Raw genomic sequence first — 20,767 nt, forward strand, 5'->3', positions numbered from 1 at the left:
AAGGACAGACTGTAATTTACACAGCGGACATTTGCATTTTACAGGCGCCCCATTAATAAGCAGTCTGAGAATTTGTCTTTGCCCTCCCCACTCTATACTCCAGCTTCCTAGTGGCCTATTTAATTTTAGGACTGTGCAAACACAGATTGAAGGCTGAGAAATTCCTGCCTGTGCATTTTGTTGTCCGTTCTTACGTAAACATGCTTTTTATTCTTTTGATTAAAGCATTTTGAGAATTTTCAAGAAACATCTTCAGTAAAAAAAAAAGTGCTCCTATACTGCTGAGCTGCCCGCATGATTTCAATCACATGTGACTAATAACAAGTGTACTCAGCTAATTGCACATCACTTAATGTGTTCAGAGAACCACATCCTGGAGGACGTAAATAAGTGTGTCATCGCGCTGCAAGAGAAAGATGTTGACGGTCTGGACCGCACTGCCGGGGCGATTCGAGGCCGTGCTGCCAGAGTTGTGCATGTGGTCACATCTGAAATGGACAATTATGAACCTGGAGTCTACACAGAGAAGGTGTTGGAGGCCACCAAGCTCCTCACCAATACAGGTATGTGCTGGACCAAAGAACAGTTCTCCAACATGCTGTGAATAAACTTCCAGACATCTAGTATTGAAACAATTATAAAGCATTAAGAAGTTGGACTTGCATACATTATTGCCATTATAAGAATTACTGCATTCCATTATTTATTCAGAAGAATCTATATATCCAAATCAACATTGGTCTGAGGTATTATTTCCTATAAAAGGTATAAACCCTGCTGATGCTCCATGTTTTCCAGTGAGGTGTTAAAAGGTTTCAACCATCACTGCGGACAAGATATACACGTCTTAATTGATTTACATTTTTTTTTTTTTAATAGTAATTTTGGTTGATTACCCAATGTGACTATGTATTCCATTTATTTGAGCACCTTTTCCTCTGAGTGCAGTACTATAATCGTTTCCTGCTTACATTGTCCACTGAAATGTGCCTTTTCTGTTTGTCAAAAGGCGGCCCTTTACACCTACACTCACGTCACTTGAAGTTTCATTCTATAAAGCCAGCACGAGCATCAAATGCAATTTTCATTCAATGGAAGCCACGGGAGGTTGAGTTCTCTATTTAGTATGCTGCATTATGCAATCTCACATCGCTTGTCAGCACAGGGATCATTGTTCAGTTGACGGATATGATAAACATCATAATTCATGGTTGTATCACATTAAAATGACTTGTTCTGTCCAAGTGTGCCATTAGACAGCAAATATAATGTATGAGCTGTGCTAGCTTACATCGCTAGCAGGCTAATATGTCAAAATCATTTGTCTATTGTTGGTCTGTAATGTGTGGACAGTCGAGCCCAGAGACATTTCCAAGTCCAAATCCAACCAAACATCGTATCAATAGAGGCTGACATCTGGATAGGAACATTGTATATTGTTAATGAAGTCATTTAAAAAAAAACCAACATAAAACGATGTATTTAGTGCTTTGTTTTAGTTCTTATTTTATATCAATGTATTCGGAAGGAATACGTTTAGAAGTAAATGCATATCTCTTTTACATCTTCAAATAATGACTCGATTTGACATTTCCAACCTCTTGCTCCTCGAAGCAAAAAACATACATCTGTGTAAATCCAAAAGTTCTCTCCAACACTTTTACAAGTTGAATATTGTGTTAATGTATACAGTGTTTGTTTACAGCCCCACCGCACATTCCAAAATACATGTTGTGTTGCAGACATATAACTGGTAAATATAACTTCACTTGTATATCGCTTGAAGTCTGTGACCAGTCCCAAAACGCTTTACATCGTTAATTACATTCACACACTAATGGAGGCTGCAACCATGGAAGGTGCCGTAACTCCAATGGGAGCAATTTGGCGTTCAGTGTCTTGCACAAGGCATGTTGACAGGTGGAGATGGGAATCGAACCTGCAACATTGCGATTGGGAGATGGCCGCTCCACCAAGTCTAAGTATTTACTTGCATATTAAATTGAAAGTTGTATTATTTAGGTCGCTCAATTATTTTTACTATCGTTTCCGTCCAGATGCCGGCAGGTTATAAACAGTTGGTAAGCAGAAAACGAAATCCCCCATTTTTTCCCCCTCTTCCTCGCTTATTTGCATCATGGCGTCCATTGTCCTCCCATGAATTGTCGGCTCAGTCCTAAATAGTGAATTTATGTGCTTGACAAGCTTTCGTTGCACTTATCACAATGTCAAAAGGACAAAATGCAAGCCTACTGGGTCAACTGTGTGTAACCCTCTATTAGATATTTCTCTACAAAGTAAGAGGTTGGTTTCCTTCAGAATTGTGTTCCATTCTTTTTTAAAGACAGTAAGTGGGGCAATTCAATATGTTGAATTCAACTGTTCTTTCAGAAACCTCAAATGATCACAGGTCGGCTCTATGAATATCTTTCAGGAGATTATTGATTTAAAAAAAAAAAATCAAATGTAATGCTTGGACAGGCCTGTGTGGTTTTCATTTTTGACATCAGCCTTAAAAAAAGTGTTGCTTGTAGGCGATGCTGGACATTGTTTACACAGCAAGTAGTTCTGTCTTTTACAAATATTGATGGAGTCTAACAATGTGCGCATTATACCGCCTGGTTGTTTTCGCTCTAGCCTTTCGGTGTGTGTGGGGGTGACGTGACTTCTCATTGACTTTTATATCCTTCCCCTCTTCTTCTTCTTCCCCTTGATCTCTCCTTCCTTCAGTCATGCCACGGTTCACAGAGCAAGTGGAGTCTGCAGTGGAGGCCTTGAGTTCAAACCCCACACAGCCTGTGGATGAGAATGAGTTCATTGATGCCTCCCGTCTGGTGTATGATGGCATTCGTGACATTCGTAAGGCTGTCCTCATGATCAGGGTAAACTCCGCATATATTTTTTTTTACTATTTAATGTTCCTGCTTCTTTTTTACTATTTACTTCTTTCATATCTTGAAATTCACCACAATAATAATGACTGTTTTGTCTCTTGTGAAATTTGACCTAACTTACTGAAAAGCCAGACAAATTCCAGATTAAATACCATTTGCTGTAAACTGCCATTATTGCGTGCATTGTCAGATGTACATTGTTTCATAGTTTACAGCATTGTGAGTATCGTCACTGTACTGTATTACCAGAATTGTCTCCACCAGATGCTGTTTTTAATAGTATGTGAGAAACTGGCTTTGTGCTGTTGGGGAAGACTGTGATTAACTTGTCTCAGGCAACATTTGACCTAATTGACCAGACCTGCAATCTAGTGTAACAGCCTTAGTTGTCTGTGGGTTAATGGCGTTTGCTTGAGCAGAACCATAACGAAGACAGATGGTGGTAGGCTACCATTGAAGCGTTACCTAATTGACTGACAATGAGCTGAAAACAAAACCCATCACAGCTGTGAAGGCAAAGAAATGGGTGTTTGCTAAATATTTGTAGTTTTGCTCACTTTGTATTGCTAGATTCCCCCTTTAAGAAGTAAGTTGATTTGTTTAAATCACCTCACTTATGCAATACTATCCAATTATGCATTTACGTCATTGAGTTGCAATGTGCCAGTTGGTTGTATTATGCCATCTTCTATTATTTTCAACAGTTTAATCTTTTGAATTGGAATCATTAGTCTTGACAGCACATTTTGTTTTGACAATGGTGCTCCAAAAGTGTTCCTTGGCTCTCATTAATAATGCCGCTCAGACATAGACAAAAAAACAAATGAAAGATGGTCCATTATGTTGTATTTGCATTATAATAAGCAGCTGATTTAAGAAAGGTTTTAATTAGCATTCTTTAGTTGGACTGCAAGCCTGAGAACTACATTCAATTTCCAGCTGCCCCAGCTCCACTATTGTTATCCAGATTGATTAAGCTGTTAACGCTGGGCCTATGGGGTTGGCTGAGCACTACCTGGCGGATGAATGGGTGCGAGTAGATGTGCACGTGTTAAAACGAACACGGGATTTGCAAAGCGCTTACTTTATCTATCATAGTGATTCTGTCATTAACTACTGGCTGCAGAGAGTGGAGAGATTTAACTCAAATAACATCTCTTATCTTAAAAAAAAAAAAAAAGTGTGGGTTTCCCATGGGTTTACCAGGATTTCTCTCGGTTGTGAATACTATTCATCTCGGGTTTTGTGGTGATTATTCAGCGGGGAATGGCTTAGTGCTTCAGCCTTGTCGTTATGGTATTTTCTGCAACAATTTGCTGCAGTCTCATTAAGCTTACTGTTAAAAGCTGTTGTTCATAATGAGATTACAACTGTATCAAAAACATTGCCGTTGTGATCAAAAAGAGCCGTTTTCTCGTTGAACTGTCCTTCCAGGGAACAGTTTGTATGTGAAACCAAGCAGTTTGTACTCTTAAGTGCAAAGAAAACCCAAATACTTGAAAAACAGTTGAGTTGAGATGGCTTTAAAACAACTTGTCTTGAGGGCATGTCCACTCTCATGCTCAAGCACACAATCCATTTTTTATTTTATTTTTTTTCCCCACTTTCTTTTCCGTAAAGCCTTACATGCAAGCACAACACAGTGGCCGAGTCTTAAATCAAAGCAGACAGGTGTGTGTGGTTGGGGCTCCCTAAGATAGACACATCTTTAACCTCTATAAGTGGTGCATGGTCTCTGTTGGACATCCCTTGGATATTTGACAGGTGGACAGAGCCCTCTGCCCACCTACAGCGACATCAGAGAATATGCCCCACAGACATGAAACTGTCTCAAAGTCAGGGAGCCGCTGACAGTTAGATACAGGGGCAGCTGTCGTTACCTATGATTTGTTCAGTGCAACATAGCCCCAAGGTGATTTTGCTATCTCTATCCTGAGCGCGCGAGAGAGAAAAAAACCCGGTCGCCTCACAAAGGCTTTTAGCAGAATGTGAAAAATAACAATGAGGGGTTTTGCTGTTGACATTACCCATCCATATTTACAACCACTGATATAAATGCTTGATAGGACGAGGCCTGTGAGAAGCCGTCTTTTAGGCTCTCCCCTTGTCTTCCCTTAATTATTGCACTTCAGGGGCCATCTGCTCAATTATTCCCCGTAGAGGTGACTCAGGTCGCTTCCCTTTCACTGGAGATGTCAGGCTTTATTAAATTAAATATTGATTAGTATTTTTTTTTTTTTTTTCTTCACCACAGTATAGAATACAAAATACAATTTTCATTTGCTGTGACGGCATTGAATTTGATGCACCTTGCTATTGTTGTCACTTCCCTGGTAGTATCCCATTGGGTGCTCGTTTCTGAGCCTCCCACAGGTTATCTGTTGCACAGGCCACAGCAGGTGATATCTTTGCCCCACTGAACAGCTTTGTCTGGGTTGAAAGCGATGCCTGTGAGTCACTACAGCTTTGTATCTGAAACCATACGCGTACTCCCTTGAGAACAAGAGCATCTCTACATTCCATAAAACAGTGGAAGGTTGTTCAGAGACCTTCAGCTATTTTTAGATGTGAGGGCTCCAAATCCATCGCAGACGGGATGGAGACAGCTGGATAAGCACAAGTAGGGGCACAGGCGTGATAATGCACCTTTATCTGTTCACATCATCTCCCCTCCGCTTATATCACTACCAAATACATTTTCCTGCCCGTCAGTATTGTATTTTGCCTTGAGCGTGACCTGTTGTGATAGAAATTCTTTTGAATATTAATATCGACCGCAGAAGAAATGTTGCTTATTGCTTGTTCTGTATTCAATGGAATGGAAAGGGGTAAAAGATCAGAGATTAAATGGAGGTATGTCAGAAGAACACAAGTCATGCCTTTAGCCGGCTTTCCACAGATAGCAGCGACAGATGGGCCTCTGAAGCGTTCCACTCCCAATATGTTTCCTACCAGCGCGTACCTTCATATTCCCTCTCAGAATGCACCGGCAGCACATTGCGCTTGATTTACAAATTCATTTGGAGTTTACAGTTTCTGTACCAAGCTGTGAAGGAGCATTTATCTGATGCAGTCCTGGCAGGCAGCATCAAGGCATTTCTCATAGATGGTAAGAAGGTTTGTTATTTAATAGTGCTCACGATGCTGTACCATGCCAATATTATTTTATGTTCTCCGCTTAGTCAAAGGCTGCATTTTCTTACCTCATTCTGCTTCACCTACAGTTTCTCTTGTTGTCTTCCTGTCGTTAATTTTGCTTTCCTCTCTTGTCCCATGAAAGACTCCAGAGGAGCTGGACGACTCTGACTTTGAGACGGAGGACTTCGACGTTCGCAGCAGGACCAGCGTGCAGACGGAGGATGACCAGCTCATCGCTGGTCAAAGTGCCCGTGTAAGTTACAAACATTGCTTCTGGGACATGCGTCACGTGTTCCACGGCATCACCTCTCGCCTCTAAAGTCTTTGGCTGATAAACGGGACAAAGTATACCTTGTGAGAATGTTTAAAGCAAAAGTACACACGTTTATCCGTCATATTGGAAATTGTTTTCACCCGAGTTCCTCTGAACCAGAGAGCTCTTGGAAGATTATTAAATATTGACTGTACAGGCTTGTGTTTGGTGTTTCAGCTCCCAAGTCGAGTAAACGTACACTACCGGTCAAACCTTTGGACACACCGTCTCATTCAATGTTTTTTTTCTTTATTTCCATGACTACATTGAGGGTTCTCACTGACGGCATCAAAACTACATACATGTAGTAAACAAAAAGGTTCAGTTGGGTTTCTGATGTGAATAAATCCTCATCAGTGTCACCATTAAAGCCCCCACACTATCACACCTCCGCCTCCATGCGTCACAGCGGAAACCGTGCATGTTGAAACCATCCGTTCACCTTTTCTGTTCCGCACAAACACACGGCGGGTGGAACTGAAGAGCTCAACTTTGGACTCGTCGGATCAAAGCATTGATCTCCACTGGTCTAATGTCCATTCCTTGTGGTTCTTGACCCAAACAAATCTCTTGCCTGTTGCGTTTCCTGAGTAGTGGTTTCCTAGAAGCTATTGAGCTTCCCATCTCCTCTGAACATTGATGTAGAGATTTGTCTGCTACTAGAACTCAATGTGGCTTTTATCTTTGCTCTTATCTGAGCTGCTGTTAACTTGCAATTTCTGAGACTTGCGAGTTGGATGAACTTGACCTCAGCAGCCGAGGAGACTCTTGGTCTTCCTTTCCTGGGATGGTCATCATGTTACCCAGTTTCATCGTAGTGCTTGATGGTTTTCGCGATTGCACTTGGGGACACATTCAAAGGTTTCGCAAGTTTCTGGATGAACTGCGCTTCAGTCGTAAAAGTAACTGTCATTTCTCTTTACTTGATTGATTGGTTCTTACCATAATATTAATTCCAACTTGTTACATAGAGCCGTCAGCTGAGCATCGACTTGACTTCTGCACAACACAACTGATGGTCCCAGACTCCGTTAAGAAAGCAAAAAATTCTACAAATGAACCCTGATGAAGCTCAGCTGTGAAGTGAAAATTATTTCAGATGACGACCTCGTGAAGCTTTTTGAGCGAAGGCCGAGGGTTTGCAGTACCGTCAACAAAGCAAAAGGCAGCTCCTTTAAGGAATCTAAAATATAAATCATGTTTTGATTTTTTTCACTCCGTAATTCAATATGTGTTCATTGATAGTTTTAATGATTTCAATGAAAATCTTCAGTGTAAATCGTTGATGAAAAAATACAACATTGAATGAGAAGGCGTGTCCAAACCTTTGACAGGTAGTGTATGTGGCATGTTTAACGTTACTTTCTAGATACAATGTCGGCGCTTGCCTAGGGCATTGAAGCATGCCTGAAATTACTCCATAGAATATAGAGCCATTTGATAAAATCTTTCTCAAAGCTATGTCGGTAGATTAAGTTTAAAATGTAAACACGTATAATGAAATATTATATTAATTAAATAGTGCTTTGCCTTAATCTCTCAGATAAGAGGAACCTTTCATTTGTTATCCCTGCTTAAAATGAACCAGAGATTTGGACAACTATACCTTCCTTTAAAATATCATTCATTGCATCCTCTTCAATTATTTTTTTTTTAACATTTCAGTTGACGATGCCATCAAGTTTTTCGATGTGTTCTCTTTGGCTGAACCAGTAAAGTTTTGTTAGTGTTTTATCTGTAGAATTCACTCGGTAAGCTATCTGAAAAGGCTCTCAGCAGATAATAAGTCTGCCATTTCTTGCCCTGTTAATGGAAAAGGTGGGAAAAAGTGTGAATCCAAGCTCTCATGTTCTTGGACTGCTGCTTCAAGTCTCCTTTCTTCTTGAGCCGTTACACTGGACTCTCTGCTAGATAGGCCAGGACTGCCATTGTGTGTGTCCTCGTACCTCAAAACCACTTCAGTTCATTTTATACTCAACCTAATTATAACTTTAGAGGCTAACGGCATTAAAGTAATAAGTTAATCTCATGAATCCCTTATGGGAGAGCGATCCATCAGTACCTTTCTAGGCCATTTGTTTTGATCGCCAAAGCTTACTGTTTTGTTATGGGTGGTCTTTTCTATCTTAAGTGGCTTTAACAGCTTTAGACAAGCTTAGGTGAAGGGAGAGGGAGGGAGCTCCATTCATCAGTAATCGAATGACCACTTGTGTGATGATATTCGGTTTCCTTTTGTTGAGCATCTGCCGACTTGGAGACGCTCTTTCAATTCAACTTTATTTATGTAGCACCAAATACAAAACAGTCATTTCTAAGTGCTTTTAACAGAGAATCCACGTCCAAATTTATTTGCGACCGTGGAAAGGGAAACACTCCTGATGGGAAGCATAATAGTTCAGTGTTTTGAAGCTGTACCAGTGCATATCTCTCTGCTGTGGTCTCGAACATTGCTGTGTTTCTACCTGCCAACAAATCGTGTGTGTATAGCCTGAGCAGCCATATGCTAAAGTCCAGTGTGCTAACCCCTCACACTTTCCATAATTCCCCCTCCAGGCTATCATGGCCCAGTTGCCCCAGGAGCAGAAGGCAAAGATTGCCGAGCAGGTGGCGAGCTTCCAGGAAGAGAAGAGCAAGCTGGATGCGGAGGTGTCCAAGTGGGATGACAGCGGAAACGACATCATTGTGTTGGCTAAGCAGATGTGCATGATCATGATGGAGATGACCGACTTCACCAGGTAAGCATGAACTAACAAGTTGGCCCTCGGCCAGCGTCATCGCGTGCAGTTACATAAGTGCCAAAGTTCTTTTTGTGTTCATCAGTCTCATTTCAAACACCAACGGATTTAGAATATTTCTTTTCAAGGACACTTCTTGCTGTGAGATTCATTTGTGTGTTTGTCATTTGATTGTTAGTCATCCCTTCTACATTCACATGGTCAACCATGTTTTCTCACATTAATATTCCAGTAGTAGCCCACTTGAAGCAAAATGCCTCAGAGACACAGTGCATGTTTCAGTTAAGCCCTGCAAAATGCAATCTTCACGTCTGCAAAGCAGCACACACAGTTTCACAGTGCTTTCCGTGCATGAACGAAACACAGAATTCTCCTTTGGAATCTCTTTCTTTTCTTTAATCCTGTGATTTCACTATAAATTTGTTCCTCTTTTTCTGGTACACCAATGGAGATGTGTGTTCTGAATAATCTTCAGTGGACAGAGATGATGGAGTGTAGTCATTTTCTAACCACAATATAGAAGGCAGATGGTCAAAACAATCATAAAAAGCCTTTAACCATATGGATGCATCATAACCTCTATTAAACATTTTTGTTGTTAATACGGTCTCAAAAATATTCTGCTACCTAAAACTGTTCGAACGCGTGGCTGTTGCAGAAAAGCTGTTTAGCAAATGTCTCCAGCCAAAACGTTGCATTTGATTTTCATCAGCATCACACAGGCTTCCCACCATCAGAATGAAAACAAAAGACAGATGTTTTTTACCCTCTGTTTTTAACCGCGGTCTGTATGCAAGAGTTCAATGTTTTCTGATCTTGTGTGATTGAAATTCTTCCAGACTGAATCAATACGCAGGGATTGATTGTTTTTTATTATTATTATTATTGTTGCTTTACGAATTTGAGTTCTTTGCTTGGTGTTGATAGAAAAGGTACGATGAACCCTTTCACAAACCTTAACAATGGGAGATCATCTATCAGGCAATTCACTGTCTACTGAAGCAGGAACCTCTTCTATGTGGTGCATGTTTGTGGGAATTCAACTGGGCGTGGTGAAACTCTGAGTGGGATCAGACGGGGATTTTTATCTCAAGCTCACACTGAGAGCTGAATAGTGTGTGTGTGTGTGTGTGTGTGTGTGTGTGTGTGTGTGTGTGTGTGTGTGTGTGTGTGTGTGTGTGTGTGTGTGTGTGTGTGTGTGTGTGTGTGTGTGTGTGTGTGTGTGTGTGTGTGTGTGTGTGTGTGTGTGTGTGTGTGTGTGTGTGTGTGTGTGTGTGTGTGTGTGTGTGTGTGTGTGTGTGTTTGAGGGGACGTTCTGACTTAATGCCTTGTGTTTGTGGCTGACTGTATTTGTATGACTCTTGCCTTTTGAAAAATTTCAACTGAATTAATCAGAGGACATTTTGTGCTCAGCTCTGACTCACGTTTATGACAACGACCCAGGCTGCATCTCTATTTTGCAACCTTGAATAGGTTAAAAACAAACCTTGGCCAAAGGGTCATCATCACCAGAACAATTAAATAAAAGAACTGCAACTTTTTGTTCTATTTGATAAATATCTTCTATTTTCTTACTGCATTCTGTAAAACGGCATCAAATGATTGAGCATAGTCTGAGAACATTTTTATGATATAAATGCAATTTACATCACTTTCAGATGGGTATAAATGGGTAGCGAGATCAATTATTCAAACAAAAAACTTTCTTAGGTAGAAAATGTTTTTCCCTTTCGCTCAATTTACTGGCATAACATCGCTTGATGTTCACGCTTGATTGTGTCGATTGTTTTTTTGTTTGCTTTTTTTTAATAAAAGTGGAGATGTATATAGACTATTAGATTTTTACAATTCAAAAACAAATCAAGACCAGCAGAAAAAACTAATACAGGTCAATAATAACTCAATTCTTTACAATTACTGAGCCTCAGTTTTAGCTATTTATAGAAGTGCATTATATTAGTGTGTTTTCTATGATGGAGTTAATCTCTCACTGAGCAAAAAGAACTTACAAACTCAATTTATTAGCCAATATTCCCTGACCTCTGTACACTATCCTTATTTGAGTTTTATTGAATACCTCTTTTTGTTTCCTCATTCACATTTTGCATTCTTTGATTGAATATAGGTGTATAAGTAACTATTTTCTGCTTTGCTATTTTTGTTTGGTGCCACCTCTGTGCATTTTGTCATACATTTTACCGAACGACGATCAGACAACACAAAACGATTATGTCCTCAGATACTGTGTCGAGAGTAGTAGCATTACTGGCAATTGTATTGACAACTGGTACTTTAATGGGAAAAGTGATACGATTCAATTGAATTCATAGAGTGCAGTCCAATGTCAAAGAGCATCCATTTGTCCATCCATCCATTTGCATGGACATTTGTCAGGGAAAATATATAGGTTGACATCGTGCCCTCGCTCCTGCATGCAGGGGGTAGCACACAGAAGGTCAGGAGCAGGCTAATTCAAATTATTGCCCCCTCAACCTTGAGCTGGCACAAAGCAATGCCAAGGTTAATGCTGTATGAGGTAATTGATCTGGACCTCTCTCCTGACAAATCTGCAGAGAGCACGAGGCATTCTTGTAGACTCCTGCATCACTTACGGCTGCATGGCAGCTCTCATGAATAAAGCATGTGTTGCTCAGAAACATGCAACATATTTGGAAGCCACCTGTCACTGTTTCATGTTGCAGAGGGCTTTGCTCACACACATCTGGAGGCCGGCAGCTGTCGCCAAACATGAAGTGCTTTACCTGATCTTCTTGTGTAAACCCAGTATGAGGAATTTTGCAGGAATGTCCTCGTGTTTGGAGTCATTGTGCGTTTACTTTCATCTGTTGCTTCGGTCATTCTCCAAGTTGTTACTTGTTCAGAAATGCAGAGCTCAAGAATTCCCCCACGGATGGACATGAGCACATGTAGGAAGTAGCTGCTGTATTTATTAATTGAGGTGTGTGTATATGTATAACTGATTTACCACTCTGAACGTGAGTAAAATACTTTTTTCCAGAACTGATCCCAATACCTACAACTCTGCCTGCAAGGCTTAAATTGTCTTCACAGAACTTGTCGTATGCGCTCTGGTGCGTGGCCTCTTCCACAAGTACTCTGGTTTAGTTTACATCAGAGCTGCAGAGGGAGAGCAGGAGAAAGAAAGGGCTTTGCGACAGGAGGGGAGGAAAGAGGAAGTGAGAGAACGGAACACAAAATTCCATCTGTTCTGGGTTGGATGGCTCATTTTTTAGCCTGGAGAGAGCAGCTTTGAATCCAATGTGTGCCTCTTGCCAACTGTGTCCCAGAGTCTCTTGGGGGGGGGGGGGGGAGCAGAAAAAATGGTGAAAAGCTGACGAGCTTTACAGTGGGTCAGTTCAGGGCTGGACTGACCCATGTTGGCACTGCACTCCATAGGGTCAAGGATAGATGTGTAAGGCTTTAACAATTGCCTTTGACTTTAATTGGACTCTAGTCTCTGTCGCTTCTTGTCTTTTCTTCATCAGTTGTTTCAAACCTGGAATAGTCATCCAAATGAAGAGCTGCTGGGTGTATCTGTTGTGATGTTGGGGCCATCTAATATTTTTGTAAGCGGACATCAAACCAGTTCGCTTCAAATCTTGGTCTTCTAATGAACTGCTTCAAAGAAAGAGTCCAAACAGACTGATGAGAAACAGACGAGTTTATATCCCAATAGAAAGCATGTGGTACTGGTGACTACTGCACGCTGGCCTCTTGAATCTGGGTTTCCCTACAATGCCTTAGAATAAAAGTGCGGCCAAATTCCGTTTTGAGCCCATTACCAATTTATTCTGCCACGGGGAGGCAAATAACCTTTTTATTAGCGAGGCGGTGCTACAAAAGTGTGATGGTAATGCATCAGATGCGGATTCGAACGACAAACTTAAATGAACCCTCTTCCTTTCCTTATGCTTCACAACATGTTTTGAGGTCAGTGCTCTAATTTAGGTGGGATTTTCATGACTAGGAGAGCCTTGTGCCTGAGCGCAAAACACCCATCCAAAACAAACAGTCGTTTCATGACAGTGACACTGCTCCTGCATATTGAATGAATCAAGAGTAGATCAAAAAATGGTGACTGATCTTTTCCACATTCTCTTCTCAGGGGAAAAGGGCCACTGAAAAACACGTCTGATGTCATCAGCGCTGCCAAGAAGATCGCAGAGGCCGGATCAAGAATGGACAAGCTGGGTCGCACCATTGCTGACAATGTAAGTCATAATGAACCTTCCTCTCCCATGGGTTTGATATAGACTATGCCTTTGTGCTATCCAACCCCATTACATAATTAGTATTGTAGCAATGTAGCACAGTGACATTGTCATGGCCCGATGAATTAGAAACAAGGGCAGTAAGCACAAATAATAGGGAAAATAATTCTTCAGATGCTTATGAAATCTGTAACCGTATATTTATTTATATATATATATATATATATGTGTGTGTGTGTGTGTATATATGGGGAAGATATGAGTTATGTTATGAGCTATGAGAAAGTAAGCAATGCAGCATGTAGAACGTGCTCCATTCATCATTTTAACTGTTAACTACAGTTGTTTTTACAATGTATAGCTGCAGCATATGCCTTCTAAATGAGACCTTTGTCTGACTGCACACCGATGCGCGTACATACATCACTAACGCTACGCTGCTTTCACAAGAATATATCCCAATAAGAGTGGATTCAATTACTGTCGTCTGAAGATTTTGCTGCTATTTATTAATTCATGAATATTCTGACTGTGGTTCACAAGTTACTCTATGTTGGTGGTGTTTTGGCAAGTTTTTCATTACCCAAATGCCAATTGATTCTGTGCTGGCACTTCATCCTGCAGTACTCTCACCGAGTTAGGAAAAACTAACGTTTCATTACGATTGTTCTTTGATACTGCTCCCGTTTGCCTTTTCTCGTTATCAACAGCACTTTGTGGAAGATTTAAAGACTGAAACTTCTCGTTTAGATTATTTCAAGCACTTAAAAAAGACAAAAAATGGACAACTTCTTTTAAAAAAAAAAAAAAAATATATATATATATATTTATATATATCTCCTTTATTTTTGCACGTATGCATTTCATCTCATCCTGTTTAACCGTTTGGGAGCAAATCTCTGAAGTAGACACACAGTGCAGCTCTTAGGGTGTTACCAAAGGCTCTGGCTTGTGTTTTTCATGAAAAAACTGTCACCAGTCTTTACCAGCTTCTTTTCATGATCAAATCCATTCATTCTTCCATCTGCCGCTCCCCAACTCCCAGTTCCATCATCTCTCCACATCCCCTCCTTACCGCAGAGACTATGGTCCTTGACATCAGGAAACACGCATTCAATTATCCATGGCCTCATATTTCACTTAAATACTTGCACTGTACCGCTCCTCAGGGAGACACTGTACATGATTTATCCCCCAACTTATTCATGTGCCATCTCTTAGGCTGAGACTTATGGCATCGGTGTCTGCTGTATGTATACATTTTGTTGTTAAATCATGAAAGACTTAAGTTGTGATGTTTGCTACAAGACCGACTTGTCAGATTGAGGCCTCCTTCTGGAAAGACATGGCTTGTCTCTGTGTACCAGCTGTGGCTTTTACTTGCAACCAAGAATACACATTTAAGCAGGAAAGTGCCCACAGACATTAGATTTGCCGCAGTCTTTCTTTTAATCTGGTGCATATAAAGTGAGGAGAAACAGGATGTACACATGGTTTAAACACATCTAAACACTTGTAGAGTGAGATCAAACGCAACTGAATAAAATGTGTGATAGTGAAATGTGTTTACCTTTTACCTTTTTCCACACGGTGTAATCGTATTAGTAAATGTTACGAGTCAATCCTTTGGATAACTCATGGTGGATCGTTCTTTTTCGAATAAAAGGGAAGGTGCATTGATTTGTTGTTTAAGCTGGTGTTTTTGTTCTCCAATCCTACACTGGAAACTTGTAGGTTTAGCGTTTTGCAGAGTTCGCTCCTCTGTCGTCGGACATAATGAGCTTCTGGCCTCCGAGATCCACGTACATCTAATATTTTATTCGATGAGAACTCGGTACGTAATACCAGAAAAATCTGACGTCTATCACAAAGTAACAGTCTTACCTGTACTGACCTAATTGCATTTGAATCATCTGAATAGGGAATAAGCCGCTCTGGAGAGTGACTCTTCTATGCATCACTGCTGCTTTTGAAGATGCTTATTCACTTTAATGAAAACAGTGCTATCCCCCAAAGAAAACAGATGGGCAATCGTGCAGGTGTGTGTGTGTGTGTCTGGATATGAGCGTGTCTGTTGACGGGAGTGCCTCTCCACAGGCACATGTGTATGGATGTTTTAGATTTAGGTGACTATTACCCCTGCATGCTTGAAGGTACTAGTGTCTTTATCTCTTTTGTGTACATGCAGTTTGTGTGTTTGTACACATGAGACGAGGATTTGGGGGTTTGAAGCACTCAAAGTATGAATAAATGAAGGGCTTTGGCTGTTGAAACAGAAGCCTTTGCCAAGAGTTAGGACCCCTTAAGCCTGTGAACCCATCCAGCTGTCCCTCTTAGCCTTTCTCTCTCAGCAGAGACCAAAACACTAGCAGACCAGGCGACACTCACCTACAACACATCAGCCCGGGCACCCAGGGATGGACACGGGTTCAGAGGGGTGGGAGAATGATGGAGAGATGGGAAAGGGAGAGAGAAGGGCCAGTGCATTTGCGGGGAGAGAGGCAGATCCCTCCTGAGAAATGAATCCATTAACAGTGCTTCGCCTTTTAATTAGCGGCATAATTGCCAGGTGGCAGTGTTTTTTAAAATGTATTTACACAGGCAGTTTATATTTAGGGCCACTTCTCGAACAAAGCAGGAGATGCCACAGGCCCAGCCAGAGCAGTGACACGGTACGTTGGGTTGGTCTACATTCTTCAGCAGCCGTGCTTAAGTGAGTCACCACCAGGATGCACACATACTGTCGGAGTCAGAGGAGGTAAGGCATTGCCGGGACTGCTCATTAACCTAGGCATATTAATCACTTGTGCTCTGTGCCTCTGGCCTCTGAGGCCTATGTGGGTTTGCTCCTCATATAAAATCCGTTGGCAGATGGTCCCAGACTGATAGCACAGCATCTCACCCTACATCTTTCAGGGTAGGTGTTGGTAGGTGGAGGCTGTGTTCACATGCAGGTGGACGTGTTTTATTTGTGGACTTCCCATAATCTGATAAATATCTGTAATAGACTCGTATATAATTTTTAGGAAATGAGTGTAGTGCAGAGATGAGCTGCAGGATTTAGGTCATTGCTGTACAAAGGTCTGCAATGCAGTTGATTAAGAATTTATGACCTCCTTCTGCAAGGCACCTTATGAGAATTCCATCTGAGTGGGGTGGTAAACAAATAATGCTATGTAATTGAGATTTATAATGCAAATGTGTTAGCCACTATGTAGCCCATAAATTCCTGCCGTTTGCCTCCTCGCCACAAACACTGGCATGTACACATACAAACACGTCCACATAAAACAAGGCTTGCATATTTAGAGAATGGGCATGTGTGTGTGTTTGTTGTGCGAGCTTTATTCTCATGATGTATACTGACATACAGAGTATAGTTTTCCAATTTGCATTCAATCAGTGGAGATTTATGATGATCCGTGGACTCTGTTGCTGGTCACAGTCTAATCCCAGCTCTAGCCCTAGACGCTTTATAGCGGACAGGCTTGTAAATTACCTACTGCAGCAGAGAAGTAAAATTACCCAGGGAGCCCACAAATTCTCAGCTCAGCAGTTCAAGGGTCAGCCCACAGAAAACTACAGTTCAGCTCAACCAAGTCATGCTAGTTGACTCTTATCAACTCTCAATCGATTGTCTTAAAAGGCATTTAACCTCTTTAATTAGTATTTTTAATGGTCTTTGTTGCTTCCTGAAGCTCCTCTGAGGTGATCTAAGATTTTATAGTTGCAAGACCAAAACAGCTCTGCACAAAGCTGTTTGCCCAGAGCAGAGGACTTGTTTCCTTTTGACAGCAACTCAAAAGTAAAAGGAAACACCATTCTGAGACAAAAGAACAAAAGATAGAATTAGCAAATTGTCCAAACAAGTCATGTTGCAGATGTACCTCATCTGGAGAAAATTTGCTTTGAGCTACAATTTCAAATGTGCCGTCTAATGCACACAAAGTCTAAGGGCATTTTCCAACAGCATCCAAGCCAAATAAAGTCAAAGAAGCTATCGAGACTGTAGTTTCTTCAGTCGCTGTTTAGTATTGGAGGAGAGTGTGTTTGGAGCGGTTGTTAGTTGTGTAAACGTTGCATTACAGTGTACAGTTTAGGCCATAGGGCTGTTTTTCACATATGTTAAGACAGCAGTTTACATGAACACCTTTGTTCACGTGGGTAAGTAGGTTGAGACCATCCAGTTATACATTTTCGCAAATGTGATCCACACAAGCGTGTGTGCAGTTTTAATATCGTTTGTTGTACATTCCGTCTTCTGTAGCGTTAGAGATCCATTTTGCTTACAAGTACAACGATAAAATGCCTGAGTGACAGGTGCAGCATGAACGTAAAAAATTTATAAGGGCAATTTAATGGGTTCCCGTGGTTACCTTGACAGTTTTTTTTTCTCTCCTTTTCTCGCTTTTTTTTTTTTTTGGCTTGCTCCCAGCTTGATTTTCTCCTGTCATACCCAAACGCTCCATCTGCTTCAATGTCATATTAACGCTCCCAAGTGCCCGTGTGATTGAATTGGCCTCATCCAAGGATGGAGCATCTTTTTAGCAGATACAGTGAGCAGATCTGGCTATCATCCCTTGGCATGGAACGAACGGTGGTCGGTAAAAGGTACTCGGTCGCAGATGTATTTTTAGCCTTCAACAAAAGTGAAGTCTGCTTCACACGGGCGGTGAGAAAAAAAGAAATTACGGTTTTTCCAGGCGGTATGAACTGTTGATGTGGTTCTATACATTAATCAGGAGCAACTCATCTTTATTGAAAGTTTTATTCAGCATTGAGATGCTGTTACATTTTTTTACCGCACGGAGCTCACATTCCTCGTTGCATTGGATAGCCGATCGGTGTTTTTCTATTTTCTGTCAATATAGTAAATGCTTCTTTTAGCCGCAATAGCCCTGCCTCATTACCAAAACAAACACTGAACATGAGTTGTTAGGGATTCAGTGTACATTGTTGTTTGTCCACTCCATATATCTTGTATATTTTTTTTTTTGCATTCTTGCAACTTCTGGCAGTTTTAAGGCGTCATGGTGAATAAAAGGCTGTGGATTTGTTGGGTTTCTCTGTTAAAAGCACCTACAAAATGACTGTTGTGTGTAGTTATATAAATAAAGTTGAATTCAACGAAAGTGGCTGGTTGTCATAAAGGTCATTTCTCACAAAAAGCAGAGTTCATTACCCACAACCTTGCACCACTACGTTTGCTCGCCTGTGTTTTTTCTTTCTTTCGCCAATCCTCACTTCTGCTTGATGCTTTACACCTGTGAGCAAAAGTTTGTAAAGTGGCACATTTTGTCCGTTTTAAAGTGAAGTGCGACGGTGAAGTAACTGTTTCATGTCTCACCGCTGCAGGGCTTGGATTTACTTATTTTCACTTCAAAAATCAACAGAATAGCATTTTGCCCAGGGGTGGCCGAACCTTTGTATACAGATGTATATGTCACAGGCTCAAAAGCTGCTAGGAGGAGCTTGCTTGCTGCTCTGAGGTGTCGGGATTTCTTTTCTTCCCTTTTAAGCTTCGAGAATCCATTCACAAACCCGCAAAGACACGCTCACCTGAATGAAAGTTTTTGTTTTATTTTTGTCTCTTAACTGTGGCAGGAAAACAAATTGTGCTGTCGGTATGCCATGAAATGCGATTTATAGCTGGCAACCAGCGCTTATCAGTCGTTTGACCATTTTATTTTCCGACTGTACTTCTCGTTGTTGGTCCTTGTCTAAATTTATAGGACTAATAAATATATTTCATAGAATAAGAGATCATCACAATGCTATGAATGACATCTAGGTTGTTCCTACATTCCACACAGTTGTGGGGGTTACACCAGGATACAGCAACCAGGCATTCGACTAAATACAGTGAATAAAAGCACTCAATCATCTTCCTTTGATCTGAGGGCAGTGGTTGTGTAAATTCTTTCATGACGGACAGTCGGTGAAAAGCAAACATTCCATAAAACACTCCTCAGGTCCAGCGCCTGGTGTCTCTCCCCAATAGGTTTGCAGACAGTGACACATTACAATGCTATCCTGTCAGTAAATATTGGAAATTGCCATTTCCTGTGGGTGATGCGTCCTGAAAGGTCAGAGCCGTACGGCGCTGCCTCTGTCCTTGCTCCGCATAATGAAATTCAGTGGAACTGCATGGCATTTGCAATGATGCAACCTGACCATCCTGCCTCCCCTCGATTGTTCTTCGGCATAAAGCACAGTGAGATAGTTTAGTTCAACATCTTGCTCTGTCATTCTTAATGCCTCATTTTTCTTTCTTTATTTCTCCCCACTGGTTCACTGTGGAATTCTTGTGTGGGAAAAGAGAATTCTTGAGTTTTCGCTCTGCTACCAAGCCCCTGTCGGGCAGCAGTTTAATTGTTAAGGAATGCAAATAAAGGTAAAGCTTCCCATTCACTTACAAAGTGAAATCCTCATAAATATGCAGCTTATCTAAAAGTCATGTAAGGCATTCTTACTGAGATTGAATTGGCAAATTGCAACAGTAATCTTTACACTCTGATCTGACTTTACCTTTTGTTTTCACCTTTAATTTCCTAAAAAGGTTCTTAAAAGCAAACGATACAGGTGCAAGAACAGCCGAACAACAGTTGTTGACATTTCTGCTTGTGCGGCGCACCTCTGAAAGATGGTGACTCACCTTTTCTATTACTTCGCCTGGAAAAGATCTCCAGACTTGCGTGATGAAGTCTCGAGTGCACCTCTTCCTACTTTTGCTCTCTGAATAGTAGCTGACCAAGCAAGGTTACCTGTCCTGGTCCGTAACAGACCACACAGCCTGCAATAAAAGCAAAGAGGCGATTTGAAACGAGTTTGAAGAAGGTTTTTACAGCAGCACTCAGACAAGACACAAAAAGAAGGCAGTGATGTGCTCTAGCATTTGAGGTCACTAAGTCTTTTTCACGCAAGAGCAGGCTTTGTCTTGTGAAACGGAAATGAATTGTTTAAATAGTGAGGTTCGGGTTTCAACTTGACTGCCGAATTGTGGAGTTTGGACAGCCTGCAGATACAATACCTCACATGTGACTATTTGTATTATTATTTACTCGTACCTGTTAGTGTTGGACACCCCAAAGGCTCCCGGGTGAAATCCGGGTTGCCTTTTAATGCAGGAGTTTGTGGAAATCCTCAAGTAGCAGAGTGAGTGCAGTCTGTGGAGGTATTTGTTTGTGCTTAGCCCTTTGAATCGGCGCTCGCATTGAGGCTGTGTCTAATCTCACACGGGCTTCCATTTGCATTACTGAAACAATCCAAGGTGTTTTTGTCTCCTCCCCTGTGCGACTTATGTATTCACATGTCACAGTCGGCGCAGCCTTGCAGAGTTTCCTGAGTGCTGAGTGAAGCCAGCAGCTGAGCTGAGTACGAGCACAAGTGATGCTTTCACAGTGCCCTGCTCTCAGCCGACTGAATACTTCCCCAAGCCTTCATTAGCATGGCTGC

The 20,767-nt window shown here is 41.3% G+C and overlaps 1 protein-coding gene across 1 annotated transcript in view; it reads left to right on the top strand.

Moving 5' to 3' along the window:
• The window catches only part of ctnna1 (catenin (cadherin-associated protein), alpha 1), a 78,760-nt gene that overhangs the window by 52,168 nt on the left and 5,825 nt on the right, over positions 1-20,767 (top strand). The window contains exons 12-16 of the mRNA XM_080502653.1: positions 363-563; positions 2,731-2,882; positions 6,175-6,285; positions 8,899-9,080; positions 13,207-13,312. Coding sequence (XP_080358779.1) covers positions 363-563; positions 2,731-2,882; positions 6,175-6,285; positions 8,899-9,080; positions 13,207-13,312 — 752 coding nt within the window. The remainder of the gene's footprint in view (positions 1-362; positions 564-2,730; positions 2,883-6,174; positions 6,286-8,898; positions 9,081-13,206; positions 13,313-20,767) is intronic.

This window comes from Blennius ocellaris (genome assembly GCF_963422515.1).
Source record: "Blennius ocellaris genome assembly, chromosome: 9".
Lineage (NCBI taxonomy): Eukaryota > Metazoa > Chordata > Actinopteri > Blenniiformes > Blenniidae > Blennius > Blennius ocellaris.